Source organism: Neodiprion lecontei, chromosome 2, assembly GCF_021901455.1.
Source record: "Neodiprion lecontei isolate iyNeoLeco1 chromosome 2, iyNeoLeco1.1, whole genome shotgun sequence".
Taxonomy (NCBI): domain Eukaryota; kingdom Metazoa; phylum Arthropoda; class Insecta; order Hymenoptera; family Diprionidae; genus Neodiprion; species Neodiprion lecontei.
In genome coordinates, this window is record NC_060261.1 from 28,564,723 (window position 1) to 28,591,534 (window position 26,812).

At 37.1% G+C, this 26,812-nt stretch overlaps 1 protein-coding gene and 1 long non-coding RNA gene across 4 annotated transcripts in view; both read left to right on the forward strand.

Moving 5' to 3' along the window:
- Positions 1 to 24,788, forward strand: part of LOC107218773 (kelch-like protein diablo) — a 137,134-nt gene extending 112,346 nt beyond the window's left edge. The window contains exons 1-6 of one of the 3 annotated variants that reach the window (XM_015656772.2): positions 18,633 to 18,885; positions 19,278 to 19,690; positions 20,318 to 20,633; positions 21,203 to 21,900; positions 22,545 to 22,887; positions 23,075 to 24,788. In XM_015656772.2, the coding sequence (XP_015512258.1) occupies positions 19,368 to 19,690; positions 20,318 to 20,633; positions 21,203 to 21,900; positions 22,545 to 22,887; positions 23,075 to 23,266 (1,872 nt within the window). In that variant the 5' untranslated portion in view covers positions 18,633 to 18,885; positions 19,278 to 19,367 and the 3' untranslated portion in view covers positions 23,267 to 24,788. Of the gene's footprint in view, positions 1 to 18,632; positions 18,886 to 19,277; positions 19,691 to 20,317; positions 20,634 to 21,202; positions 21,901 to 22,544; positions 22,888 to 23,074 lie in introns of those variants that run through there. The other 2 variants (XM_015656773.2, XM_046732963.1) reach the window with 2 other exon arrangements.
- On the forward strand, positions 188 to 9,604 carry LOC124293157. Its single transcript, XR_006903091.1, has 3 exons — positions 188 to 389; positions 7,949 to 8,303; positions 9,181 to 9,604. It is a non-coding gene; the product is annotated as an uncharacterized LOC124293157 (long non-coding RNA).
- Positions 24,789 to 26,812: the final 2,024 nt, after the last annotated feature.

Here is a 26,812-nt window from a genome sequence, read left to right on the forward strand (position 1 = left end):
AAACGCTCCCTTGCCCTACTCACTGTTTCTATCTTTATCGCTCCTCTCTCTCTCCCTCTCTCTCTCTCTTTCCCTCTCTCTCTCTCTCTCTCTCTCTTCCATTTTCCCTTCGTTGACTATTAGGGGGTGCTACCTTGGGTACAGGACCACCCTGACTCCATAGAAGACAGCGGTACGGCCACGTGCCGAAGAGCACCAGTTGGCAGTCGTGCCTGTCTACCCGGTCAATCTAACGGACGAAAAAAAGCTCCTCGCTATGCAGGCATTATTTTCGGGCCGGTACATCTGAGTTTTAGTTCACCGGCCTCTAAATATCCTCAAATCTTTCAGCATACACATCATCTTGGCTCGAGGATTTAAACGCTACTCGTTTCTTCACGGTAGTTCAGGTAAAGTTCCTCAGAAAGAAATACGTGAAAGCTCTTTTGAATTCCCAATCCAAATAACTCTGGCTAACAAAAATATCATTCATAGATAAGGATCACCGAGGCACTGATTTAAATGTTCAGAACTTGAGTTCCATTCATCTAAATAAGACATACCCATTTAATTAGAATTGTTTCACATAAGAACCAGTGATTCGAAGTATCTCATGTATTTTGAAGATAGTCGTTAAAATACGCTGTTATCATAAGGCAAAAAACATTCCGTGGGTTTCTAGTATGAAACTTGACAATTTTTCTATAACCTAAAAACATTGTCGCGTTAATGTGACTTACTTAAATCCCTCTTCATAAGTATGAAAGAATTTTCGTTGACCTTATCTCGAGACTGTGCAAAGTAGTACCTACGTTTCGCATGGACACTTATTCTCAGGACTTCAAATGATTAGCTCCACGATTCGAGAATCGTAAAAACCCCTCCCACGTTGAAATAATTGCACCGCGAAGTATCGAACTGAAGACACAATAACCTGTATCCGCTGAATATTTTGAGGAAGAAGTCAATTTTTTCACCAATTTAAATGGGCCCAAGAGGGGTGAGAGGTAGGCCCCTTTACCTCTCGCGTCATGAGAGCCAACCGACGCACGATGCATCCCACGAACTCGTCAGCGGGATCCTGAAACGGGATTTATGACGCATCCGCTTTCGATTCGAGGCGGATCGGACCGGTCCGGATTCCGCGTCCTACAAAAACGCGCGGTTCGGCACGGACATTCGCTTATATATTTAATTGCGATGACGAACACTGCCGCACGTTTACAAACTGGAATACCAATCGCTCATTTGTCAGCAAAGAGTGCAGTTAGCGAAGAGCCAAGTAACGCGGGCACGGTGTTGGTATCGGTGCTTCCGGGCCTTTCGGTACGGCGATCTCAAATTATCCGCGAATTTTTCAACCTTCGAAAACCCGAAGCTCCCTTGGCGGAGCTTTCAAGTCGGTTTAAGTGTTTTGCGTCATTAATACCGCAAGGATTTAAGCGGCGTGTGTTTTACGCATCATGTCGAAGATGAGTAGGTGTGAGGTTCTTTGCTCGTGTAAGTAATTAAGGTCGACGTCTTATCGCATACTGCTAAGGAATAACAGTCGACCAGAACATACTGGGCCATGATAAATTTCATCGACGTGAAATCTCCATCACCTGCTCTGAATTATATACATATATTAATTTGTCACTATAAGTTGATTCCGCGACGCCCATTTCCTTTACGGTCTGCGGACCAACTCGCGACAACTTTCACCCTGCTCCGCTCAAACCATTATTTCTTAGCTTCTTTCTTTTCTTCGCGAATTCCGAATGTCCGTAACTTTTATATTTATACTTTTTTATAACACGGATTTTCTACCGACTGTATTTTAATCGTTTAGAAACTTTAGACCGAATCTGATCCCCATTTCAGGCTTTCCCATGTCGATCAACGTGCCTCGGTATGTGCATTTTGTATTTTAATTTGTTTGTTTCTTTATGAAATTTCAAACTATTCCGAGTGCAATGTATTACACCATCACTGCCGCGATACTATGATGGTACAATGTATAAGTAAGAGTAGAAAGTTTGAATAATTTACAAAGTTGAAATGAAAAGTACGTGAATGGTTAAAAGTGGTAAGATTAAAAAAAAAAGAAAGTAGTTTGCAATAATATACAATGATTTTTGAGATTATCTTGACATCTGATTTTTCTAGATTTTTAGATACCTGTAACACATCTATAGGCAAAAACACTTTCGTCCAATATCAACCAATGCTTCAATTTCTGCGAGATAAAACATGAAATTTGAAAACGAGCGCTCGTTTTCCGGAAGATGAGTAATTTTCCACACAATATACGTCGTGATATCGTTTAAAAATTGAGACAAAACAGGTGAAAAGACGGCAAAAATTTCACTTTTTATAAAAATTTTTAAAAAATGAGTGCATCTTTCAAAATCTAAGAGTGAGTCACCCAAGTGGCTGCAAAATCTAATTGCAAAGAGAATGAGACAGACTAACGGCACTTCGAATTTCGTCCTTCCCGATTGAATCCATTCTATAAAGAAAAAACCAACGAAAGAAATGAAGAAAAAGATAACGGCGGTGAAAAAACTTGTGTATGAAGCCACGGTTGTAAATCCTTTGCCAAAGTTTGATGCAGACTAGAAAAGTATGTCGGTACACGAAAATAAGCATGCAGGAACACAGCCGGGGATCGTCCGAAGTATTTTTCTATACCTTCCACAACCCCTCCTTGGCTATTAAATGTGCATTACCACCGCTTCCATAAAAATTGTCCACATGACTCCCTCCCGACGATTATCCACCGCCACAAGGCCAGTCCTCCGATCCCTGTGATGAGCATGAATAATACACCTACGTGTATCCGGTCCCCACGCGAGGAAAAATCTTAACACCGATTTGATTAACAGAATCTGCTACAGATTTTGTAGAAAGCGTTTCTTTGACATAACTTTCTACCGATTATTCCAAACATTAGAGATATGAAGAGATATGAATGTTTACAAGATAATTCAGATAATTTACGGAGAATAATCGATGAGTTGATAATCACCTAGTCCCATATCCAAATTCGTCTAATCATCGTATATGACTTAAGGATGCATGGAATACACAACAAAACGAAATCTTATTGCCTTAAAGAAATCTATGTAGTTACATAAATTAAAGCAATTCCCGTCGCAGAGGAAAGAAAGTTTAAATACTGACGTCATTATATTAGCAATTTCAGAGAAATAACACCGTTATATTATTTTTCACCGAGAAATCCACATTTCATGTCCAATTCTGATTAACAAGAACTCATTTTACTTGTGTATAAATTCTCCATAGAGCTTCGGAGTTATATTTTGGGTAAAGAATAATGCATTTATTGCTCAATCACAAGTTTATTGTTTGTAAATTATAACTATTGTACATATCGTATTTTCTACCAACTGACGAGCTTAAGAAACAATTCATCGAAATCGGTCTTACTATCTGGATTGTCGGGTAAAAAAACATATCAAAATAATGTAGTTTCTCTAGTGATATTAATAACACAGTCTTCAAAGTTAAAATTCAATGGTTAATCATTTCTTTCGAAATCAGAAGAACTTTTTTATTTACATGCAACTTGCCAAAGCTTAGTTCAACTTCATTTATGTGTTTGTTTCGGTACGTTACTGAGCTGACTGTACGTCCGCATAGAACCTTCGAGGTATTAGGCGATGAAATGATCAAAGACGACCCGACAAGGAAGATTCAATCAATTCAGGATGATCCGATTTTCGCAGTCGTTATACAATCGTCGAAGTTTCAATTGCAGGAACGGGTATGCACAATTAAGGAGCGAGTATCAAGTATTGGCAATTTATAATACGTATAACTCACGTGACGGTCGCGTGTGCAGAAACAGGTGCACGTGCAGCCCGTAAATAAGTGTACGAGGATGTAAGTAAGGGCCGAATCCCTGCGATGAACAAAAATTACTTGAACTTTATTGCGCGCGCTGGTCGTTCTCATACCAGTAGAACATCGATTTTCGAAACACCGTAGACGAAGCTGGTGGAATCAGAGTTGAAATTGAGCCGCGACCTACTGATTAAAAAATTCTTTATCACACGTGTGTCGAAATCTCAATTTTGATGCCTGTAACACGTGCCAAAATCGCCGCTTCCAGCGCTGTTGCGCAGTCTGAATCACGTAAAGCGCCGTGCACCGCTACGCACGCGCACTTCGTCGTACAGAGTGCTGTACGCCACTGCACATGCGCGTTCAAAACCATTGCGCACCGCTACGCATGCGCACTCGGAGCAAGTCGAATGAGGCTGGCCATTTCATACATATGTTACGGGTGTGAAAACTCGTTTTCGACGCAGTCTTGATGAAAAATATTTTATGCTATCAGTGACGAAACCGGGAAATGATGATTCGCGTGCGAGCTCCGCATTTGTCTCCGTCTCGCCTCCGACTCATCACTATTTCCTGGTTTTCGTCACTTGTTGCTTGAATTACTATTTTATTACAGCTAAGTTGATTTTTTTTATTTTTTAACCTAACTATTATTCTTCTTTAAAGTATATAAGAATCGTAAGGTGATAGTTATCCGGAATAAAATTTTCTCCGGGGCTTTTCTGAAAAGGGCAGATTTTTGAGGTTTCAGCTGCACGAAAAGAAAACAAAAAACAAGGAATAAATAATTACCGCATAGAAAGGGTGCCTGCACCTTATACGTATTCGAAGGTAAACTATATCATTCACCATTTTACGATGATCGTAGGACTTTGCTTCAAATGTAATGAAGTATTCGTCGTCAGAAATTTATGTTTGAACCATAAATTTATTTCAGTGTCTTGAACATGTTGTACAAAAGTTCAAGACATATACTTGATTGAATTTCATAAATATGTATTGTTAGTTTCATCGATTGTTTGAATAAACCAGAAATTCAAGTCAGATAAATTCGACCATTTGTTTACCAAGCAAGATTCGTCCAAAAATATATTTCGATTGATGATTGTAGATTATAGAAGTTGATTTACATTTCCACAAAGCTTTTTCGTCTGAAAGTTTTAAAGCTGATCTCTTTCTTTGCTTCGATAAATACCTGTTAATATTCTCAATATCGTTTTCACTCTATCGATCAGAATCCGATGTATCTAAGCCCACTTTCATTAGTTTAGGAAATTAGAAACTTGTGTCTGTTTGAAACAAATTTGTTGTTTTTTTTTTTCTTGAAATATAAACCGATTAAGTCATAATTCATTTGTTGTGGATAGACAAGTTATCACCTAACGAGATAAAAGTTTCTATAGCGAACAAATTTCCAAACAATATCGTAATCGTATAACTTTTTTTCCTTTGCATGAATACGATCACGAAACAACAAAGACCTTCTAGGAGTATGTAGAAAAATTTTAATCGGTGAGGATACGATATAAAATTCTTGAATTCTACTCCATGATAAATATTATCGTATTTCCTGTTTTCTCACTCGGCGAAACGATTTTTACACGGCAGCTAAAACTTACTTTTTCCTCCATCCTCGCCGGCAAACAAAAATCGTCCCAAACGCCGCGGTCTCTATCCGATCCGACCGACTACAAGTCGTGCCCTGGAGGTGAATCATCCCCCGGGATTTCGTATTGCGTTTAGTTTGAGCCGCCGGGGTTCGTCGAAGCGTGACAACCGGGGCAGCGCAGGGCAAAGCAAGGGCAAGGGCAGGGCGAGGGCGAGGGCAGACGCTGCCCGCGGGTCAAGCACCGGAAGTGCCGGGCGTAAGGTAGGGGGTTTCGGAGGAGGGCACCGGGGTGCCGGGGATGGACAACAAATTAACCGGTAGATCCATCCTACGGGTCTATCACCCCTCCGCGCCTCCCAGCCATATGCCGCGCAGGTGAAGAAGAAACGGCCCTCTCATCGGCGAAATGCGCGCGCGACCATATCCCCGACACACACGGCCTCGTACGTACGTGTCGTAGATACCTTATACCTACGTGGCCCTTAAAATCGGTAAAAAAAAAAAAATTTTTTTATCCCTCACCCCTTAAATTGACTCGGAATACTGAAAAATGATTTTTAAAAGTGGAATCCGCTCTTAATTTCAATATTGACCCGTGCCCCAAAGGCCCTTGAAAGGTGTTAAAATCAAATTTTTTTTTTTTATCAATTTTTTGATCAATTTGTATATAAATAATGAAATAACGTTGTGTGACAACTTAAACTGATCTGAAAGTAATTTTACCGCATTCCGCACATTTATCTGAATTTCTTAAGGTGATACGGACATTGGAGCAATGTAAAGATAAAAAGCTGAATTTTTGATATGTTATTAATCGCTGATAAATACGTATAAAATAATCGTTTTTAATTTCATGAAATGAGAGATTATTTGACTTGAAGTTGAGAAAAAGAAATAAGGAATGTTTATAGGAAAATTTTTAATGTGACAAAAGGTGTAACTTGTACAAAAATGAGCTGGAAATCATTGCGACATCTACAAACATAGTTATTGCCCATCTAGCGTTGTGGTTCTTTGATCCGATTATTTTTCGATTTTCTCGTATCTATTTCATGTCAAAAAAGTAATACTGTCGAAATACGGATAACCGCATTGATTTTCGCAGGAAAAACTATGTAAAACTTATTTTTTTCAAATTTTTTACCTTGATAATCACTCCTAATCGATTTTAACTCCTTGAATAAGGGCCTTTGGGGTACGGATTAATATTATAATTAAGAGCGGATTTCACGTTTAACAATCATTTTTTAATATTTCGAGTCAATTTAAGGGGCGAGAGAAAAAATTTTTTTTTACCAATATTAAGGTCCACCCTAATGTATGTATATAATATATACATATATATATTATAAAATTTCTGTTTTCGTACTTTTTATTTATTTTTTCGAAGATAATAATTTTTTGCGATTATCTCGGAACTCGGAATAAGATGAGTAAAAAAGTATTGATATTTGGCCAACCAACTTACCGAATCAATTAATACGCGGTTATCTAAATTTTTCTTTCGATCATCCTAAAATCGAATCTTTTGTTTAGAATTTCTGAAATACTCAAATAAGCCGTCAATTGGGTGAATGGTACTCATAAATGTCAATTCGCCAATCCACTGCTTATGTTGTCTGGCTTGATCGTCAATTAGTTCCTATAAAATAGTCCACTTTTTTTGTTTCCGTGTAAGTATAAACAAATTCACTTTTCCCATCAGTGAACTATAATACTTATAAGAGCTTGCGAGAACATTCGAGTCACACAATAAGTGCACTATTTGATCGATGCCTTCTGATACTGGTCGAGATATTGATGTACAAACATATAGGTGTAGTAATAAAATGATGTATTTCTTTTAGATTATAATTTTTTATTGATTATACGAAATCGATACTTATTTTTTGACAAAAGCATCGATGTTCGAAATCGAATAAACAATGAAATGATTCGATTTCCAGTATAGATTATTCCTAGTTTTCGCATCGCGAAATTAATACCAGCGTTGCATAAACTGGATTTTATCTTACACGTGTTCAGTTCCCAAAGTACTCGATACAGTTTCCGATTCTTATATCAAATTCACGCCATTCACAAGCTCGTCGATAGGGAAACCATTCTTTTGTTTAATGAAAGAATAATACGTTGTCTGAACATCAGACCCAAAAAAAGACAAACCTCGCTATAACACAGTTGCGTAATAACCGCCGCTTTGGTACAATGGTGATGCAATTTTATTTATACTCGTGAATGCACTATCTAGTTACATTTATCAAATATCTCCAACGCTTTTCAGCCGTAAGTCCTAATCAAAGTATCAAAACCAAGCGGGTGACTGGACGGTTTTTTATAAATCTCCATTCCACGAACTCTATTTCTTAGATTTGCACGCTTTTTAACCAATGCAATACAATTTTACGGCAATTACACCAATAAATTATGGTCGAATTTTCTACCTTTCATATCATTTTCATAATCTCGTTAATATCCGTTTTATTCATTTTGTCAAATTCTTCTGATTTTTAGGTCCTGCAGGCAACGGACGACATCGAAGCCAAGTACTTGTTCCAATTCACGAATTCGGCAAAACGAATCTCCCTATGCTGATTTTTCGAGTGGTTTAAATCAATCGACTTGATGATCGACATTCTTCTTCTACCGGTCTCTTATAGACTTGTTGCAGCAAGTTTGTTGTATTCAATGACTGTTTTAAAGAACACCGATGATTGGTCTTTGCTGACTGAAACTGTCATTTGACTCCCTGTTTATTTCATATCCGTTACTCTACTGTGTAGTAAAATTTATTGGAGAGTGATTTGTCTCATTACGAGCCTCGATTTATGCAAAAAAAAAAAGGATGACAGCAATCTAAGCATGACAAGTAAGTTTTGGTGTATTCAAAATTGGCATGCAAACTGACACTTGTTTCTAGTTTAAGTTTTTACGATTCGCTCAAGAGTTTGATCGAACGAAGCTGGTCGACCTCCCATAGCAGACAGAAAACAGTTATAAAAAAAAAAAAATAGAGGTTCAGTTTTCTCATATTATCAAATAACAAACATTTCTAAATTAGCGAACAACTTCAAGCTATGATCAAGCGTATAGCAATAGAGTAAAAGAGTCAGCTAAATTTACAGTACCAAAACGATTAGTTTTCTCTGATGAAAGCCAAAATTTATTGTCACATCACGATATGTGTTACATTTTCTTCAGACAAACGTCAACACGCTTTTGCTTCCCATCCCCCAATTATTTATCTTGTGAAAAGAATCTTCGAGGTGTCATATTTTCCATATCCTCAACCAATGACACTCGTCATGAAACTTCGGGTAATAAGTTTATCAGAAAGGTGATAAGAAAATTCTACGTACAAAAAACCCTTTGAATAACTAATATCCAACGTAAGCGAATGATGAAAGTTTTACCTAAAAATTAATACCGCGAACGAACGCGATCATCAATATACAAATAATTACGCGCACTGAGAAAAATTTCATTTGTCACAGTAACTAGATAAATTACGTAAAACAGGTATCGTTAAAAAAACTGTTTAAATATTGTTGGAATTACGAAAAACGAGGTACGCGTAACCATTTTGCGCTATCGTCGATCCTTTATTGCTAATTGCAACGCAAAATCAGTTTGTTCAGATAGAAAACTAATTTTCAGTTTCTACCTAGAACTATATTTTTCGATTGTGGTAAAAAATGAAAGTAGCTAAGGACTGAGCGGTAACCGAAATTAAAAATTTTTCTCAGCGCGCATCGATTGGCAATCGAACGATTACAGCGATAATACCGACTCCGCAATTGCCGCAGGGCGCGGAAAATATAATCGGGGAATAACAAGCCTCGAGCGGTAGCCGGCAAGGACGGAGATAAAATATTACATAAAATGAGAGAAAGAGGGACGGACGGAATCGAGCGAGAGGGGAATACCCTGCGAAAGAAGGAGCGGAGATACAGGTGGTTGTGAAAGGGCCACCTGCGCGGCATGCGGGCCTCCGAGGAGTGCCGGAGTGTCTCCGTGGATCGAGCCGAGTGTCTCTCTGCACGCCCCAAGAGCCTCCAGGGGAACGCTGGCGCGTGCTGCCGCCGTTGCTGCTGCTGCTGTTGTTGCTGCTGTTGCTGCTACTCGGTTCATCGCTTTGCTTCCGTCTCAATTGTTGCGCGTCCGTGTGCGCACATGCGCATTATTACCGCACATTCGGAAACTTTAAAAAATTTAAAATTTAGGGTGCTTCGTTTGAGACGACTATTTTTTTTTTTTTTTTTTTCACTCCATAGACGAAATATCACTCTAAACGTATGAAAAAAAATTCCCACCAAAGCCGAGCTCTTAATTTTAAATTTAAGTACTCGCTAAATGAATTTGAAATTTTCCCATTCAATTAACACGTAGAAATAATATTTTTTTAATCTAGGCAATTATCTATAGCATCGCGAGTTTTCATACTATTTAATTGACCATGGCCGGAAGTTTCAGAGGGATCCTTCCTCTTTAAAAGTTCCTACAGCTAATTTAGAATGTATGAAGTATCTCGCCGGTAAAAAATTGCAAAGTTGATTTTTGCTAAAAAATTATGGTTTTTTTCATTTTTCTCCTAAGCTACTAACTTTACAGCAAAATTGTGAAAGACCATTTTTGTAGAGAATTTAATTTCCTACAAAAAAGTTTGGTCAGCTGAAACTGTAGAACTGATAGTTTCCAATATAAAATTAAATAATCATAAGAAAATTATAAATATCACTATTTTATCCGCATATTTGACAATTTTTATACCCAAATTGTTATAAATTTAATAAAATAGACGTGATTGTAATGTATCTCAATCTTCAAATGTCTTCGCCCGATCATTCTGAAGTCTTCGCCAATTACTGCTACTCTCAACCGGAGAACATAGGTTTGTCCTCCAACTGTTTTATTGACCACTTTTTTATATTATTTACATTAACATTTAATGATTTTAATATTCTGGATAAGATTTTTCCAATCTAGCTATTTATTGTGATTAATCAATTAAAAAAAAAAAAAAAAAGTGAGGCATCGGGGAATCGAACTCAAAACTTTCAATTCTTCCATGTACATTGTATAAAACTATAAAACTTCCGGCCATGGTCAATTAAATAGTATGAAAACTCGCGATGCTATAGATAATTGACAAAAAAAATATTATTTCTACGTGTTAATTAAATGGGAACATTTCAAATTCATTTAGCGAGTACTTAAGATTAAAATTAAGAGCTAGGCTTTGGTGGGAATTTTTTTTTATATGCTCAGAGTGATATTTCGTCTATGGAGTGAAAAAAAACAAATCGTCGTCTCAAACGAAGCACCCTAGTGCTGCACGTTCCTTTTGTAATGGATTACAATCGCGGTGAACTTTTTGCTTTTGATTGGAAAAGAAAAAAAAAATCAATTTCTAGACGCATTTTGTGGAAAATTTTATCGTAGATAGGTACACAATTTTAGAATCTTGTTGTAAGTAAGAAAATTAATGGAATTATTGTTTCAAAATCGGAGAAAATTATTATTTTGTATTAAATATCCTTGTTAATACGAAAACTCGATTTCAATTTGGTCGAGTTAATGAAATGATACTTTTTTTCGTGGTATTATCAAAATATGGAATACCCTCTAGTAAATTTATCTAAATCGCTGCGGTAAGGGCACTAAATCTATTCGGTGGATAAAGATGATCAGTCAAATTTACGGAATCGCGAGATTTACTAATTGATTGCCGCGGTTGAGTAATATTTTACATCGTAAATCTGTAAAGAAATTTGTCGAAGTGGCAAAATATTCTCTGAAACGCGTAACGCGAAAAATTCTTCCTCGCAAGAGAATAAGATCAGGGGTCAATAGGAGAGGCTCCAAGCATTTGTCTATAACGAGCCTGGGAAAATAATTTTTACGCCGAATTACAATAAAGTGCGGTTCGAACTGTACGGTACGGTTGAAAACTGTAGGAAATTTTTCAAAAGCTGAAACATTGTGGAAAATCATCGAAAACCGTAATATCTTGAATATAAAAAACAACAAATTTCTACGAAAAATTATAAAAATCTGCAATTTTTTATAAAAGATGATTACATTTTTCAACACGGACAATATAGATTTGTTTTCCTAGAAACCCGTGGAATTTCGTAAAAAACCAACAGTTTCTATATAAAATTATAAAAATTCACAATACACAGATCAGATTTCTCATGCTTATTCAAAATATGATTTTTCAATCGCTATAGAATCAATAGGATTCAGGCGCCAAACCTTTTCTCAAGTAATACCAAAACATTTGGTTTTCTGCACGCTATAAAATCAACTAAATTTTTTGATGCATTCAGCAGTCCTAAAATTCATTTTTGGTAGTCTAATGATATGTTACAGAGAATATATGCAAGGAGTTTAAATTACGTAATAAATTATTGACGTTAGATTTCAGATGAGGTTACGCAATTTGTAACGTTACTGTAACGATATGATTTTTTTTGGGAAAATTCGTTATTCCATATCTTTAGAATCGTATGGAATTCAGGAAATCGTAATACATAACATAGTGAACAACCTCATTGTATTTTGCTAATTCGATTTACTTCCCAGTTATATTGTGAAGTTCATTTCTTAGTGGCCATTGATTTAAAATGGTGAAATTCATCCAAGATGAAATATTTTGGAAGATACATTGCATGTGGTATAAACCAAGTGCAAGAGAAAACGCTTGCTTGGATAATGTACAAATTGAAATCCCTGTAATAATACTCCTAACCATGCACGACTCGCTGGTATCCTATTTGGGAAGTTCACTTTAACCGAGGATTGATGGTTGAATACTTGTTACAAGCGGTACTTAATCATGCGTAATAATACGTTTAGCTTGATGTATCTGATAGCAGTTCAAGGTCTATCAATAAGTGGAACTAACTGAAATCGATTAAACAAGATTTATCATTGAATAAGAATTTCAGTCGTATGGAATAACAATTTTCAAAATTTTATTAGTGTAGTTGAAATCTATTTATTATCTCTGAATTTGATTATAGTTAAAATACCTGAATCAAAAACTACGATTTAATAAATACAATCTTATGGGATGTATTTCAAATCCACGTGGGATATATGAAGCAACTCCAATTTCTACTCTATTACAAGCCCGAGATTCAACGTACAATCAAACCAGAATCAACAACAATTTAGATCTACGTGGATAGCTTAATTTTTAAATGGGCACTTGTTGGGTTATCGTTGTAGTTGGACAAGTTTCAAAAACACTTGAGAATTCCGTAAGAAGTTTGATCTTTCAATAATTTGAACTAATAAATCATTTGAAACAAAGTTCCAATCTGCATCAATGACGTAGAACTCTGTTATGTCAAATTTCTTCTAACAAATTTCAACTCTGGATGATAAATTGAAATCTTTAACAATACTGAACCCTGCGGGTAGCACAGTTAAAATTTCCCGCAACACCCGAAGCGAGAATTATGGGTGCGAGCAGCGCGTAGCTACGGGAGAAAGACGCATAGCAGTACACATACAAATAAATATACGTCGCTACAGAACGGTGAACAGGTGCCGTTGAAGAGCTGCGGCCCACCTACGGTTTTTATCTATACGCTGATTTTAGATTTATCTGCCGCAGACAAATTGTAAGAATGTATATAATAAATTGCTCTCTGTCAGTAGCTTAAAGATTACACCGAATAGTGTTGTCGAGTGTTGCTGAACAATAATAATCTACAGCACAAATATAACACGCATGTGTATTAAAGAATATCTATATCCCTGTGACCCGGAACAGGTTTCGAAATGTCTCGCGACAATAGGGCTCAGTCAAAAAAAGAAACTTTTTTCAAAAACACCAAAACTTGCGCATTATATACAATTCGTATCCCAGATTTGGCAAAGCAGATATACGAGAGCATCTCCCATATGCCTCTAAATGCGTATGTATTACGTACACTTGGGAACAATGAATCCGGGACGTCTAATTTTTTACACTAGACAGTTACGTTGGCAACACAGAGCAACCCACAGCGCCATAGTCGGCCGAGTGCGAAACAAACTCAGTCTTAATAAACATAACATAACCCATGACCGTCGAATCTAACCTTAGAATACGTGTCAATCTAACAAGTTATGATTTCCGCGGTATTCTTATTGATGTTTATTGAGATTGAGTTTGTTTCGCACGCGGCCGACTATGGCGCTGCAGGTTTCTCCGTGTTGCCAACGTAACTGTCTAGTGTAAAAAATTATCCGCCTTAGATTCATTGTCCCCAAGTGTACATTTGCACATGTGTGAAGGTTTAGATACAGGTTCGCACTCGTAAAGTCAAGGCAATTTCTCACTATTATACTGTGAACGCAAGCCTGAGATACGAGGCACCAGATTACAGGATGAGAAGCTCGCACACGCGTTAAACGCGCGCACACTTTCTGCCGGAGATAAGAAATATAAACGATCGAGTAAGCGAACAAGCGAGCGATCGCTGATCTTCGCTTTCGTAATTGATCTGATATGACGGAGCTGCGGCGCAACGGCAGTTGAGGAAACGTGTTGTCGAAGAACGATCTCGGCATTATCTTTCGTACAGGATAATTATAATAACAGTCGTGCACAAGGCGCAATGCCTGCACGCGTGATCTGTAGGTTTTTTTTTCTTCTTTCTTTTTGAAGTTATACTTCTTTAGGGGCGTTGAGAGTGAAATCTTAAGATGCGCGCGCATTACTGTAACACAAAAGTAACAAGTTGAAGCTGCCCGCTAAACCGCTCATAGCTACCAACAAAATAGAAATAGAATCTCTATTAGTCGCGCATGTTGGCACGCTCGTCGCCTCTGATCACTGTTTTCATATTTATAATATTTATCCACATGTTTCTAGTTTCTACATTCACAACACGTGTTTTAGTTTCATACAAGTGCGAATTATATATGTGCTAATAAATTGTATTCAGTAGTGATTTAAATTGAATGTTTTGATTAATATTATTTACTATTTGTAAATATTAGTGAAAAAAATTGTGCTTATATACTTTTTCAAGTGCTCCAATATAATTGAGGTCAACTAGCCGTATGTATTATTATTTATAAATTATTTATTCAATTTCTATTCCAGTTTTCAAGATGGGTAAAACAAATCCAGAAATGTGTAAAAACTATTACTATCGAAAGCAGGCTGCCAAGGAAGCTGAAAAAATTCGGCAAGGCTTGTTTAATGATGCCAAAGAACTTCTCACGCGCGTACATAAGTACACGCACCCATTTTTTAATATCATTTCCTTTCAATCGCTCACTTTTATTTCTTTCCTCCGTCTTCTTTTCTTCCTTCCTTTACCGAAGAAGTAGGTCAAGTGTATGATAATAAATAATTCGCGAACCGCCTTCTCGGCTTTATTGCCGAGTACTCGGATAGGTAAGCATACGTATGCATGCGTGTACCTGACTATAATACTGACGTCTCGCCGCGCTGCGCCGGTCAGCTGTCTCTCCATTTAAGACGAGCCTGCATGTACCCAAGACATTTATTTTTGTGCCCCTTTATTTGCGCCCGCTTATGGCGAGACACGCACACGCAGACCCGTCGAATCCACGCTTCGACGTTGATCGACACTTTCATTGTGAAACGAAGACGATGTCGTTTTTTCGCCCCTATCAGCGTGGTGAGATTCAAACTGACGGGAGGAAAAAAATTTAAAAGAGAAACAAAGAACACGTTTCAGTGGAACGATATGAAATTTGAAAAACTATATTACTGGTTTAAGTATATAGTTTCCGAAAGTGTGAACAGAGCTCAAGAATTTGCAAAAACGATTATCCTTCAGTTTAGAATAAAGAACTTGGTTCAATGTAGATGTGTCAAAACGGAACATTGGCGAAAAAACTGCAAAATGGCTTTCTGAATTTTTGGAATAAAATGATAACTACTGGCCTATAATATTGCAGAGTAATCAAGATTCACAGAAGAAAATTTGTCCAGTAAAAAAAAAAACAGAGAAAAAAGATCGAGTATTGTGGTCCAAGAATAGTCAGAACGTGCAAGCTTACGTGAACTAGAATTCTCTCGATTTGAGTAATCTTTTTCGCACGAGGAATTGTTATAGGCTGCGTTTATACGTCAGATTGAATATCCCAATCCCGGCCCTCGTCCGAAAAGTCTGCCCTATTCGGCTGTGGGACATCGGTTTAAAAAGGACAAGACTTTGGTCTCACGGACGGGGCAAAGGGTGAGGGTTGAAGGAATGACTTCAAGTTTAGGGTGGATGACGGTCGGCAGCTGGCGCAAGGTGCCTTTTCCTAGGAATGCGCCACTTCCTCGAATATACTGATCTGTGCCGCACGCGCCGTCTCGGATCGGCTACCACCGGCAACCGACAGCAGCAGCACCCTTGCCTTGCCTTGCGTTGCCCTGCAACCTTCCCTTCCTTCGGCTCCCTTTATTACAACCGATTGTCTCTAAAATCTAAATGCTACCATCAATTCACTAGATTTATTTCCTAGATTATAATACTGTAGTCACCGATGTGTGTGCGCGAGCGCGCTCACGGAAGAATTTATTTTCTTTCTAATTGTGCGGCCACATTTTGTAGACAGTTCAGATAGATAACCAAGGTTCTAGATCGTTTATGACGGAATATAAAATTTAGAACTACCCCAGACACGCAGTTACGTGCCTACGTCATGCAGCGTGTGTTATACCGTATGTACGCACATTCATTGAACATATCAAGATACACGAACCTAAATATTCATTTCAATATTTTTCAAACATTCAATGTAAATCAACGCGTTGTGAATCTTCAAATATCCAAATCTATGTGAGTTATTATTATAGGTATATTAGGGTTCAGCAATTATATAGTTCAGGGTTGTGATTTCTGCACGCGTGACAATTTCTGAGCGTTTGGGAAAATGCTTTGATCAACAAAATGCCGAAAAAGTTTAAATTTTTAGTAAGAGCTCGTGCACTATTGTAGAATTCGAAAGAACGCTTGACATAAACAAATTCCAGATTTCGGATACACAAGACGCAAAATGTACTACAGGCATATTCTTGTATAGAAAGAAAATAATTAATGAAATATTATTATATTATCCTAGGTGATCAAATATAACTGTTGACGCCAAATAGAACACGTGATATTAAGCAAAACAATACCGAATCTTTGCCATCAAACCACAGTAAGACTGTAAAAATGCAATAGTAGGGCATGGTCTCACCTAATGTCCCCAAAGGGGTCTTGAGCCAAGGTTATCGCATCATAGGTATATAAATTTGAATGTGATCTTCACGAACAATCAAACAATTAAACAACCCGATACATGCAATATTCATGATGACCCCAACATAAGTACTAAATATATGTCCATTTTTGTGGGAAACTCCATATTTTTGAAACTCTTTGTAGATTTGAAAGTCAAGATAACCTATAGTTCCCAAACCAGAGATTATTACCACGAATATGCGTTTCAGCCGACATATCTAGGTACCATAAAGTAACAAAATATGTATTCTTTTCTGTTAAGAGATACTTCTATCAAGGTGATACGACACCGCAGGGATCAGTAGATTCTACAACAGTACTGATATAGTTTATACACGAACATCTGCAGCAATAAATCTTGCTACAGTTGCTACAATCGAACAGTCGCAGAAGTTGTGCTACGTGTAAAATCGTAGACTGCACGCGTTTTCCACGCACACTTATGACCACGGTTAAATCGATATCACAATTAATGCCAATGTCACTGCAAAATTAATTAATTTTTTTAACTGATAGCGCGCAAAAAACTGCCTGCTTCTGCAGCGTGTTATAGCTCTTCATTGTGCCGTCATTATCACGTGCGTGTATCCATGCGTATGTTGAACTGATAATCAAGTCTGAGAATTACCCTAAATGAATTATGACAACAGTATTAATAATTAATTATATTATTATTATGATGGTAAAAAAGATAAGGTATACAATATAAACGTAGTTACATCATTTCTTTTTCTGTAATATTGCATCATTTAATTATAGTTCTTCTCCTAAGTTTTTAAAAAGTTTCTTCTCTGCATAAGCAAATTCGCAAGAAAGGAGTCTTGCCGACATTTTATACCACTGCAGTATGAAAATCTTTAATCACGCTTGATCAATCTAACTAATGTCAGTCCTCAACCATTTGCGTTACGTACAGTTTTACAGCATTTACTTTTCTAATTATTATTCAATTCTGATTCTAAGTACAACAATCGTAGGCGTGTTAACTGTAGCTGGTTACGCCGGCACATAGGCAACCAAACTTACTTCAACGCGTGTGTTTTGAAAGTAAACGGAACTCCGACCGCCTAGATGACATCAGCTCACAGTAAATTGGCTTATGCGGTGTTTGACGGACATTTTGTCAATTTAACATTGGCGATAATATCGGTATAGGCATCGAGTACCATATCCTATTAAAAAAGTGTCAGCATTATAGGAGCTTATCTGCTGGAAATATTTACCATCAGCAGATCAGTATGAAATTTTTAGTGTCGATAAAGCCACTGACATTCTGGCGATGAATTCTGTCCTTTTTTACTGTTCTCTTAGGCTAAATTTTCACGAGCACTTATTCGACATTATTGTAAAACATTACCACCTATATCGAGCTGGGTGACGAAGTAACCAGAGGTTCATGAAACTTTTGAGTTTTCCCCCACGTTTGTTAGTAAAACAATTTTCCGCAGCCACTCTCGATATAAAAACGTTAAAACATTTCCATTGTTTGTCATTATTATAATCAATTTATCCACTCTTACTAGTCAATTTCCTTTTCAATATTTATTTTTTTACCGTGGTGATAGATTCTTCCAAGTTCTCAAACAAGAAAGTGGAAGGGATACTTAGGTCACCCCGTAGATCGCGTCTATGTACAGAAGGTATAGCGAAGGAGTGAAAGAGAGAGGTACATATTAGTTATTATCTGTCTCTTTTACTCTACATCTGATTGGCCGATACGTTACCTCATAGCCAATCAAATACAGAGTGAGAAGGACAGATTAGACCTATCATATATATCCTTCTCTCATCACTTCGACTGCATTTTTCGCGACGTCGATGTGACGAGTAGCTCCCTCCAGTAGTATATGCTCTAAGCTCATGTCAGACTACCTGTCTGCATACTAATCATAATTAGTGGCTAAAAGAACCAATCGGATGTTAAGATTTCTAGGACTATTCCGAGTAACACAGTAGGTATGGGTATTTGATCGTGAGGTGTTGAAGTCCTACACGAACGTAAATCGAAATGAAAGCTGTGATACAAAATTTACACTGATGCCTTGAAAGTGGTGTTAGAAATGGGAAAAATATTTTCAAACCAGTAAGCGTTGTGTGTTCTCGTTGCACTGATTATGTGGTTATAATAATTTTACCGCTGTCCGCGGAGAACGCACGATTCTTTTATTCCTATCCTGGTGGTACAGGAAAGTATCAAAAGTACGTAGACAACATTCATGTACATACTTACTGCATACCTTTATCTGTATTCTGTATTCATTAATTCTCTGACCCTCGAAACCCTTCTTCTTCTTCGCTGACCAATTTGAACAGTGAATACACTTCATCTCTTGAATCCCAAACGCCCCCGAAAATTTTCAAACCGCTTACCGAACCTCAAATTAATTCGGTGCATCACCCTACACCATTCACATGATATCTAAGCCCCAAACTTTGTATGTCGTATACGGAGCTGCAATCGCATTATAAAAATGTATGTTTCAAGATATAACATGTGTATGCAATTTGAAATATAAACAAGTAAAGTTTCAAAAACAAAATCAGCAGTGTATTTTGGAAGTTGCATAATAAACAGAAGATTATCGTCGCAGGAATAACGAAAGACACACATACAGACACAGCGCATGAAATAGAGCAGCCTGGGAAGAATAAGTCTGAGACCCTCGTTGGTGGATGAATGAATGGTGTTGCAGATAGACTCGGTGTGGGGTTGGGCGTCACCCCCGCTGCGCCTCCAATTAGCCGGGGGGTCTCGGGGCGCCTCGGGGAGTGCAGGCACTGGTGCTGGTGCCCAGGCCTCACAGAGAATGGGCGAAATGGTGGTGGAGCGAGCTCCGTCCCCTCTACGCCTTGGCCACACCTCCGAGAAGCACCCCGGCGCCACCCTGACGGAACTAAATGTATTGCGAAGACACAGAGAACTTTGCGACGTTGTTCTCAACGTTGGAACGAGAAAAATATTTGCTCACAGAGTCATACTGTCCGCATGCAGCCCTTATTTCAGGTATGTGCACTCTTTTGTATACCGATCAAGAATTTACCCAAACCCAACGAGTATGTGCTTTAGTCATACACGCCAAATCTGTGCAGATTTCAAAACAATAAAGAGGTTTCAGGCAGACGTTATGACATCATTTTGAAGATTCCTCATTACTACAAAAATTTACTTCAAAGTTCATTAAACTTGTATTCAAATTTCACAAAATTTTATGATATTGTAAGATATCGCTAAATTATGCATCAATTATTAGATTTAGCTGAGTACAAAATATCTCTGGATGTCGGGAATTTCAAAAACAGTTTCATAGATTTTGATGAAATTTTTTTAACTTTATGATCTTACAACAATTTTTCAAACAGTTTTAACGTCTTACAAATTATGCACATTTTCTCTAATTGGCAAAATTTCTATTCGCCGCTTTGATAAATATCTGAAATTTTGTACAATCCAACGAAATTTTAACATTCCCATACCTGACAACCTAATTACAATAAATAGTGAATGAAATAATAATGAAAACATTATTAGATTACCAATTTCATTCAATTCTCATTGCCTTCTAATCTATAATTCGCAGAATATTTCATCTATTTGTAAAATGCTGTGAGACTAATCCGATTCATTTTGCAGGGCAATGTTTACTGGCGAATTGGCAGAGTCACGACAAACAGAAGTAACCATTAGGGACATCGATGAGGTCGCAATGGAGCAGCTAATAGACTTTTGTTACACTTCTCAAATAATAGTCGAAGAAGCAAACGTTCAGACTCTCTTACCGGCAGCGTGCCTTCTCCAACTCGCTGAGATCCAAGATGTTTGTTGTGAATTTCTTAAACGACAATTAGACCCATCAAACTGCCTTGGTATTCGCGCCTTTGCTGACACTCACTCCTGCAGAGAACTTTTACGCATCGCCGACAAATTTACCCAGCATAATTTTCAAGAGGTTCGTTTTTGCAAAGTTAAACTAACAAAGTTAAAACTATCGATTTTAATTTGTTCTATATAACGTGGCCTGTGACGGGTTGCAAATTGAAGGCACATAATCTAAAATAGTCAATAGTAACCAAAATATTGTCTACTGAACAGTATTTTACGATTTTTCAAAGTTTGAAAACACTAGTATTAGAAGAATGCATTATTAGTATAGTCTAGCAAAAAGAATATTACGACAAAAAATTTCAAAACACAAGTTTGATTGATCTGAATCACTAAAATAAAACTAAAATAAAATCAACTGTCAAAATTGTACAGTCGTATTATTTTTGGAAACTATTGCTATTTTTGTACTTTGGAAACAGGGTATTGTACTTGGGTTGCGAATGCATGATATTTTATTTTAATTGCAAGTCAGTGTACTAAGAATTGTATGGGACACATTATTGTTAACAATAGAGGTTTTGATATAACATATTTTTAATTCCATAGTATTTTAAAAATTATTCATAGTCTTAAAATCCTTAATTTGATGACTACCTTGGATAAAATCTGCTAAGACTATCATCAATAATACAGGTAATGGAGAGCGAAGAGTTCCTGTTGCTCCCTGTAGGTCAGCTAGTGGATATCATATCATCAGACGAATTGAACGTCCGAACTGAGGAACAAGTTTTTAGTGCAGTAATGAACTGGGTAAAGTACAATGTAACAGAGCGGAGACAACATCTAGCACTAGTGTTACAACACGTGCGACTCCCACTTCTGAGTCCGAAGTTCTTAGTAGGAACAGTAGGATCGGATTTACTTGTTCGTTCGGACGACGCATGTCGGGATTTGGTAGACGAAGCGAAAAATTATCTGTTGCTACCACAAGAACGTCCCTTAATGCAGGGTCCACGAACGAGACCAAGGAAGCCAACACGACGTGGAGAAGTTTTGTTCGCTGTAGGAGGATGGTGTTCAGGGGATGCAATCGCCAGTGTTGAAAGATTCGACCCCAACACAGCTGACTGGAAAATGGTAGCGCCCATGAGCAAAAGAAGATGCGGTGTTGGGGTTGCAGTACTTAATGACTTGCTGTACGCAGTTGGAGGCCATGACGGACAAAGCTACTTAAATAGCATCGAGCGATATGATCCCCAGACTAATCAATGGTCGTGTGATGTCGCACCAACAACTTCATGCCGTACTAGTGTGGGTGTTGCTGTTTTAGATGGATTTCTATATGCCGTTGGTGGGCAAGACGGCGTGCAGTGTCTAAATCATGTAGAAAGGTAATTAAATACGAGGAGTAGAAAAAAGAACAAAATATGGTTTGGTAGCTAGGCATTGTACATAAAACATCAAGATGACAACTAAATTTTTCAAAATACTCTAAATTAACCAACTTTTCTTCAGTTCATACATACGTGGTTAATTTGGCTAACGCATGCGTTTGAAGCTGACTAAACATGATCTAATGAAATAATTTGTTTTGTTATTCGAGTTACTCGAAAACTACCAGACCAGTCAGATTCGAAATCTAATCAGTCCTAAGTTGAGAAAAGTTTCACTGATTGAGATGAAAATCATCCCAATCCGTTCATTCGTTCTTAAGATAATGTTGCACAAAAAATTGATCACACGCGCACACACGCAGACATCCATCTAAAAATGGTCAGAGGTGATTCTTTAGACTTTGACATACGTGACGCATATAGCGGAAACACAACTTTTTGCTTTCAGGATGATTATATTAATTTCCCTTATTCTATTTTTTTTTAGAAAAAAGAACTGCGTGAAATTAAATGTGTCAAGTTTAAAAACTGAAGACGCTTTATGTATTTTGCTACCTTACATTCAGAAAATCACTAATCTCCAATTATTATAGAATAAACTATCCAATTTAATTAATTAAAGCACTATTTACCCTGATCAGATACGACCCGAAGGAGAACAAGTGGTCCAAAGTCGCGCCTATGACAACCCGAAGACTAGGAGTTGCAGTTGCTGTGTTAGGAGGATATTTGTACGCAATCGGCGGGTCCGATGGTCAATCGCCCCTGACTACAGTAGAAAGATACGATCCTAGACAAAATAAATGGTCGCAAGTTTCACCGATGTCAACAAGACGCAAACACCTCGGTTGTGCAGTGTTCAATAATCTTATATACGCAGTCGGTGGAAGAGACGATTGCATGGAGCTATCTAGCGCCGAAAAATATCACCCTCTCACTAACTCTTGGAGTCCCATTGTGGCCATGACGTCCAGGAGAAGTGGGGTGAGAATTTAAACAGCACTAAAATTTTCATAACACTTTGCATATTTTTATTTCCTCTAACACAAACTTTATAGATCACTGACAGATTTCAAAACTTTTCGTAATTTGTATCTAGAATTGACTAATCTCTATTATATAATCTATGTTTTACAATTATTTTATTTAATTATCGGTGTGCTCCGTACAGGTCGGTTTGGCAGTTGTAAACGGTCAACTTTATGCCGTTGGTGGATTTGATGGAACAGCATATCTAAAAACAATCGAAGTTTATGACCCAGAGCAAAATCAATGGCGGTTGTGTGGTTGTATGAATTATCGAAGGCTAGGCGGAGGTGTTGGAGTGATGCGAGCCCCACAAACTGAGAATTATATTTGGTAGCTCAGGCCCCCCACTTCAGCTCAACAAGCTGAAAGTTTCACAATCCCTACAACTCCAACAGCACCTCTTTCCGTTCCTATCGCCATAACAACAACTAGGAAACGCTATCGACGTTCCATGAGCATCATATAATAATTATAGAATGACAAAAGTCAAGCATTTCACCAAAAGTTAATGGAAATTTGCGTAACTCATTTACTAACAGCTCACCAAGATTTACGACTACATTTCACCAAAAGACATATATAAATATTGTTAGGTAGCTGCACGTAATTTCAACTGGCGACATCCTCAGTTGTCTAAAAAATAAAAAAACAAGGTTGTGAGATAAAGAGCGTGTAAATAAGTTTTCTTCCTTGATTTTCACATACTTTTGTCAAGGACAAGCAATATTTTTTTGATTATGACTCGAAATAGTATTGTGTGTAACGTTTACTAAAATATACTCTTTTTTTTTCTTTTACTAACATCGAAGGTTATTATATTTATTTTTGCGCCATAACATGACTCCAGTACTTGATCGTTCAATCATTGCGATACAATTTTAAACCATGCACGTTTGAATCCATGTATCTCTTTCCCTTTTTCTATTTGACAATATCACCTCAAATGAGCTCAGGCTTATTTTTGACTGATTATAATCTCAGCTACAAAACGATCACCAATAATCATTTATCATTGATTATTATTGGTTACTCAAATAGCTTCGTTTTATTTATGCCTTCTTTTTTCCGACGACTATTAAGTAAGTAGGAGAGTAACAAGTAAACGAAAAACCAACACATGATGCACCCTAGATGTAACGTTAAAAATTTCATATTACATTCAGCTGGGTTACTTTATTGTATTGGTGTAAAATACCAGCTTAGCCACATGACAAATGTAGTCCTCTCTCAAATTTATTACGCTGGAATTTAAGAAAATTAGTTGAAACAGAGTTGTTTATACCGCATACGACTAGGATAACGTACCGAAAGAAGTTGTGTCATGTAATTAATAATAATAACGTGCTTCAATTTATACGTTTTAAGACTTGCGTTGGCCTGATGGCAATATTTTACTTGCCTGCTTGAAAAACTTGTATAACTTTGTATTATATCACATACTTTAATCTATTAGAAGAAAAAAGATTATTCTTTACGTCAAAATGTTTTTCTTTTAAACTGTAGCGTGCGAGAAGGATTTATTACTACAATACATAGATTGAAATGCAGATCAATATCAATCATAGGTAATAGATAACAATAATTAATTAGCTAGTAGCTTATTAAGTTTTGCATTCCGTTCATAGTAATGCTTTTTTCGAATACATTAGCCGCTGCTGTACACAGTACATAAATATGCTGGAGAGTTATTTTTTAAACCAATCTTCCGTTTACAGAACTGCACAATGTCTTGTAAGATGTTCAATTCACAAAATACTATTTGAGCAACGTAAATCTTGATCATGATATTAATTCTGTATATATTGACGAAATACGTGTCCGAATAATGTTAACGAAAATATATTAGTTAAACTTAATGAAAATATTCCCAATGTATCTACCTCTTCAATTATTATGAAAGCACATATTAAACAAGTATTGTTTTTGAAACTGAAATTGAAACTTTACTCAACATTTCAATGTTGACATAACAAAGTTCGAATGAGTAAATAACTCTAGCTGTATCATAACAGTAAGTCAAGGGATAGAATACATACCTATATTACTTAATAAACTAAAAATAGTAACTGACAATCAAATTGTAATTAAAATCCAGAAGGTATAAAATAAGGTCCTAATCGGCAAACATAGTGTTGAGAAAATCACAAAGGAAATCAAAAATAACGTAGTGTATCTACGACGCGAATGGAACAAAGACGATTTTGACAAGTGTGAAGTTAATCGTCCAAGCAAAGCGAAAGCGGCCAAAATACTTTTTATCCAACTCCCTTTGAAAACACGGTTTCGTAGGACCAACAACGGAGAAGTTACCAAACAAAATTTTTCAGTTTTCGAATTAGTTGGACCCTGAGGAACGTAAAAAAAAACAACTTAGTGTCCAAAAGACCAGCAGTAAAGAAATGATGGAGGATTGCATAAGAGGAAATTAAAATGGCGTACTTCCAGTTGACAAACTACAGAGAGCATACGAAAAATTTTATTTATCTATTGATATTGTTACAGGTTACATGGAATAGTAAAGATATGATATCACACATATCGTATCCTGCAGAGATACATTTCGCCTATGTAAGGAACAAGACTTGAACAATGCTTACAAACTACTCAAATAACTATGTTATATAACATTGTTTACATTCCGCTTGAACTAATGTATGTTGCACTTCTGTTTCATTACGTTTTCTGTGTTTTTTTATACTTCAATATTAATTAGTAACTTATTAAAGTACTATACACTGACACCCAACACTTGTACTCGAATTGAGACATATTAACCGACACGATTTTGATGTTCTTTCTCACGAACTTTTGATTCGTCGTTCGAAACCTATTCGGACTGAGCCCATTCGATGACTCTCGCGAAAATACGTCGATATAGTGCACCAAAAAATTTATGCCAGCACTTTTCAATGTGGCGAAAATTTTTGCCAAAAATGCAGAGGGGTTTGCCTTACTTTTTTTTCATTCTCGGAGCCGAAAATTTTTTGTTTCAGATTCGATTTGAATGACCCTCTTCTTACTAATCGGACCCCCAGGAACTCAGAAAACGCAGCGAAAAAAACGTGGGACCAACAGCAGAAAAGTTACGAAGGAAATCTCGTTTTTCGGCTGTAACTCTTAATCCGTTGATCGCCGCGTAATACGACTGCGCCCCATCGATTCCTTTCGCAAAATTACGTCGATATACCGCGCCAAAGAACTTATTCCAGTACTTTTCACAGATCAGATTCACGTTTAGATTTAGATTTATTCAGAACATCATTCTTGCATTGTACATGTACGTTGTATTCCACTATTTCGATATTATTGACAGTTCTCTATACCTGAGCATCTACCTGCTTGTGTGAATGAAGTTTTTTTTTTTTCTTTTACAAAAATTTCATTTCAATGGCAATTAATAGGTCAAGTTCTTACGTCTGCGGCGCTGACGAGCCGGCGCTTTTTAGACCGGTGGTGCGCAGATCGGCAGATCGACGCGGACTAGCGAGCAGACAAATCGCCTTTTCAATCCGACAGCTATCTGAGCTATCTACGAATAGTCATGTATACACAAAACGTAAAAGAAAATTATTCACGCTCACCTCAACCTTAACAATAGTATTCTCTGAAGGCGTTTGCTAAACCTTCTTCATTTGTTTCGATTTCTTGTTAGCCTGCATGTCTAATCTTTATTTTGTTTGTTTCCTCTTTTTTTCTTTGTTCAATCTTATTCTCTCTAATGACTTTCCATATCCGCTTTTTATAATTTCCTGCCGCTTCTATTTGTTTCTTGTAATATTCATTTTTTCTTTTGTCTATTACCTTCATAAGAGCTTTGCGGTATTCTCTGTATTCCGTTTGCGCGGCTTCATTAAACGGCTCACTAATCACTTTTTTGGCG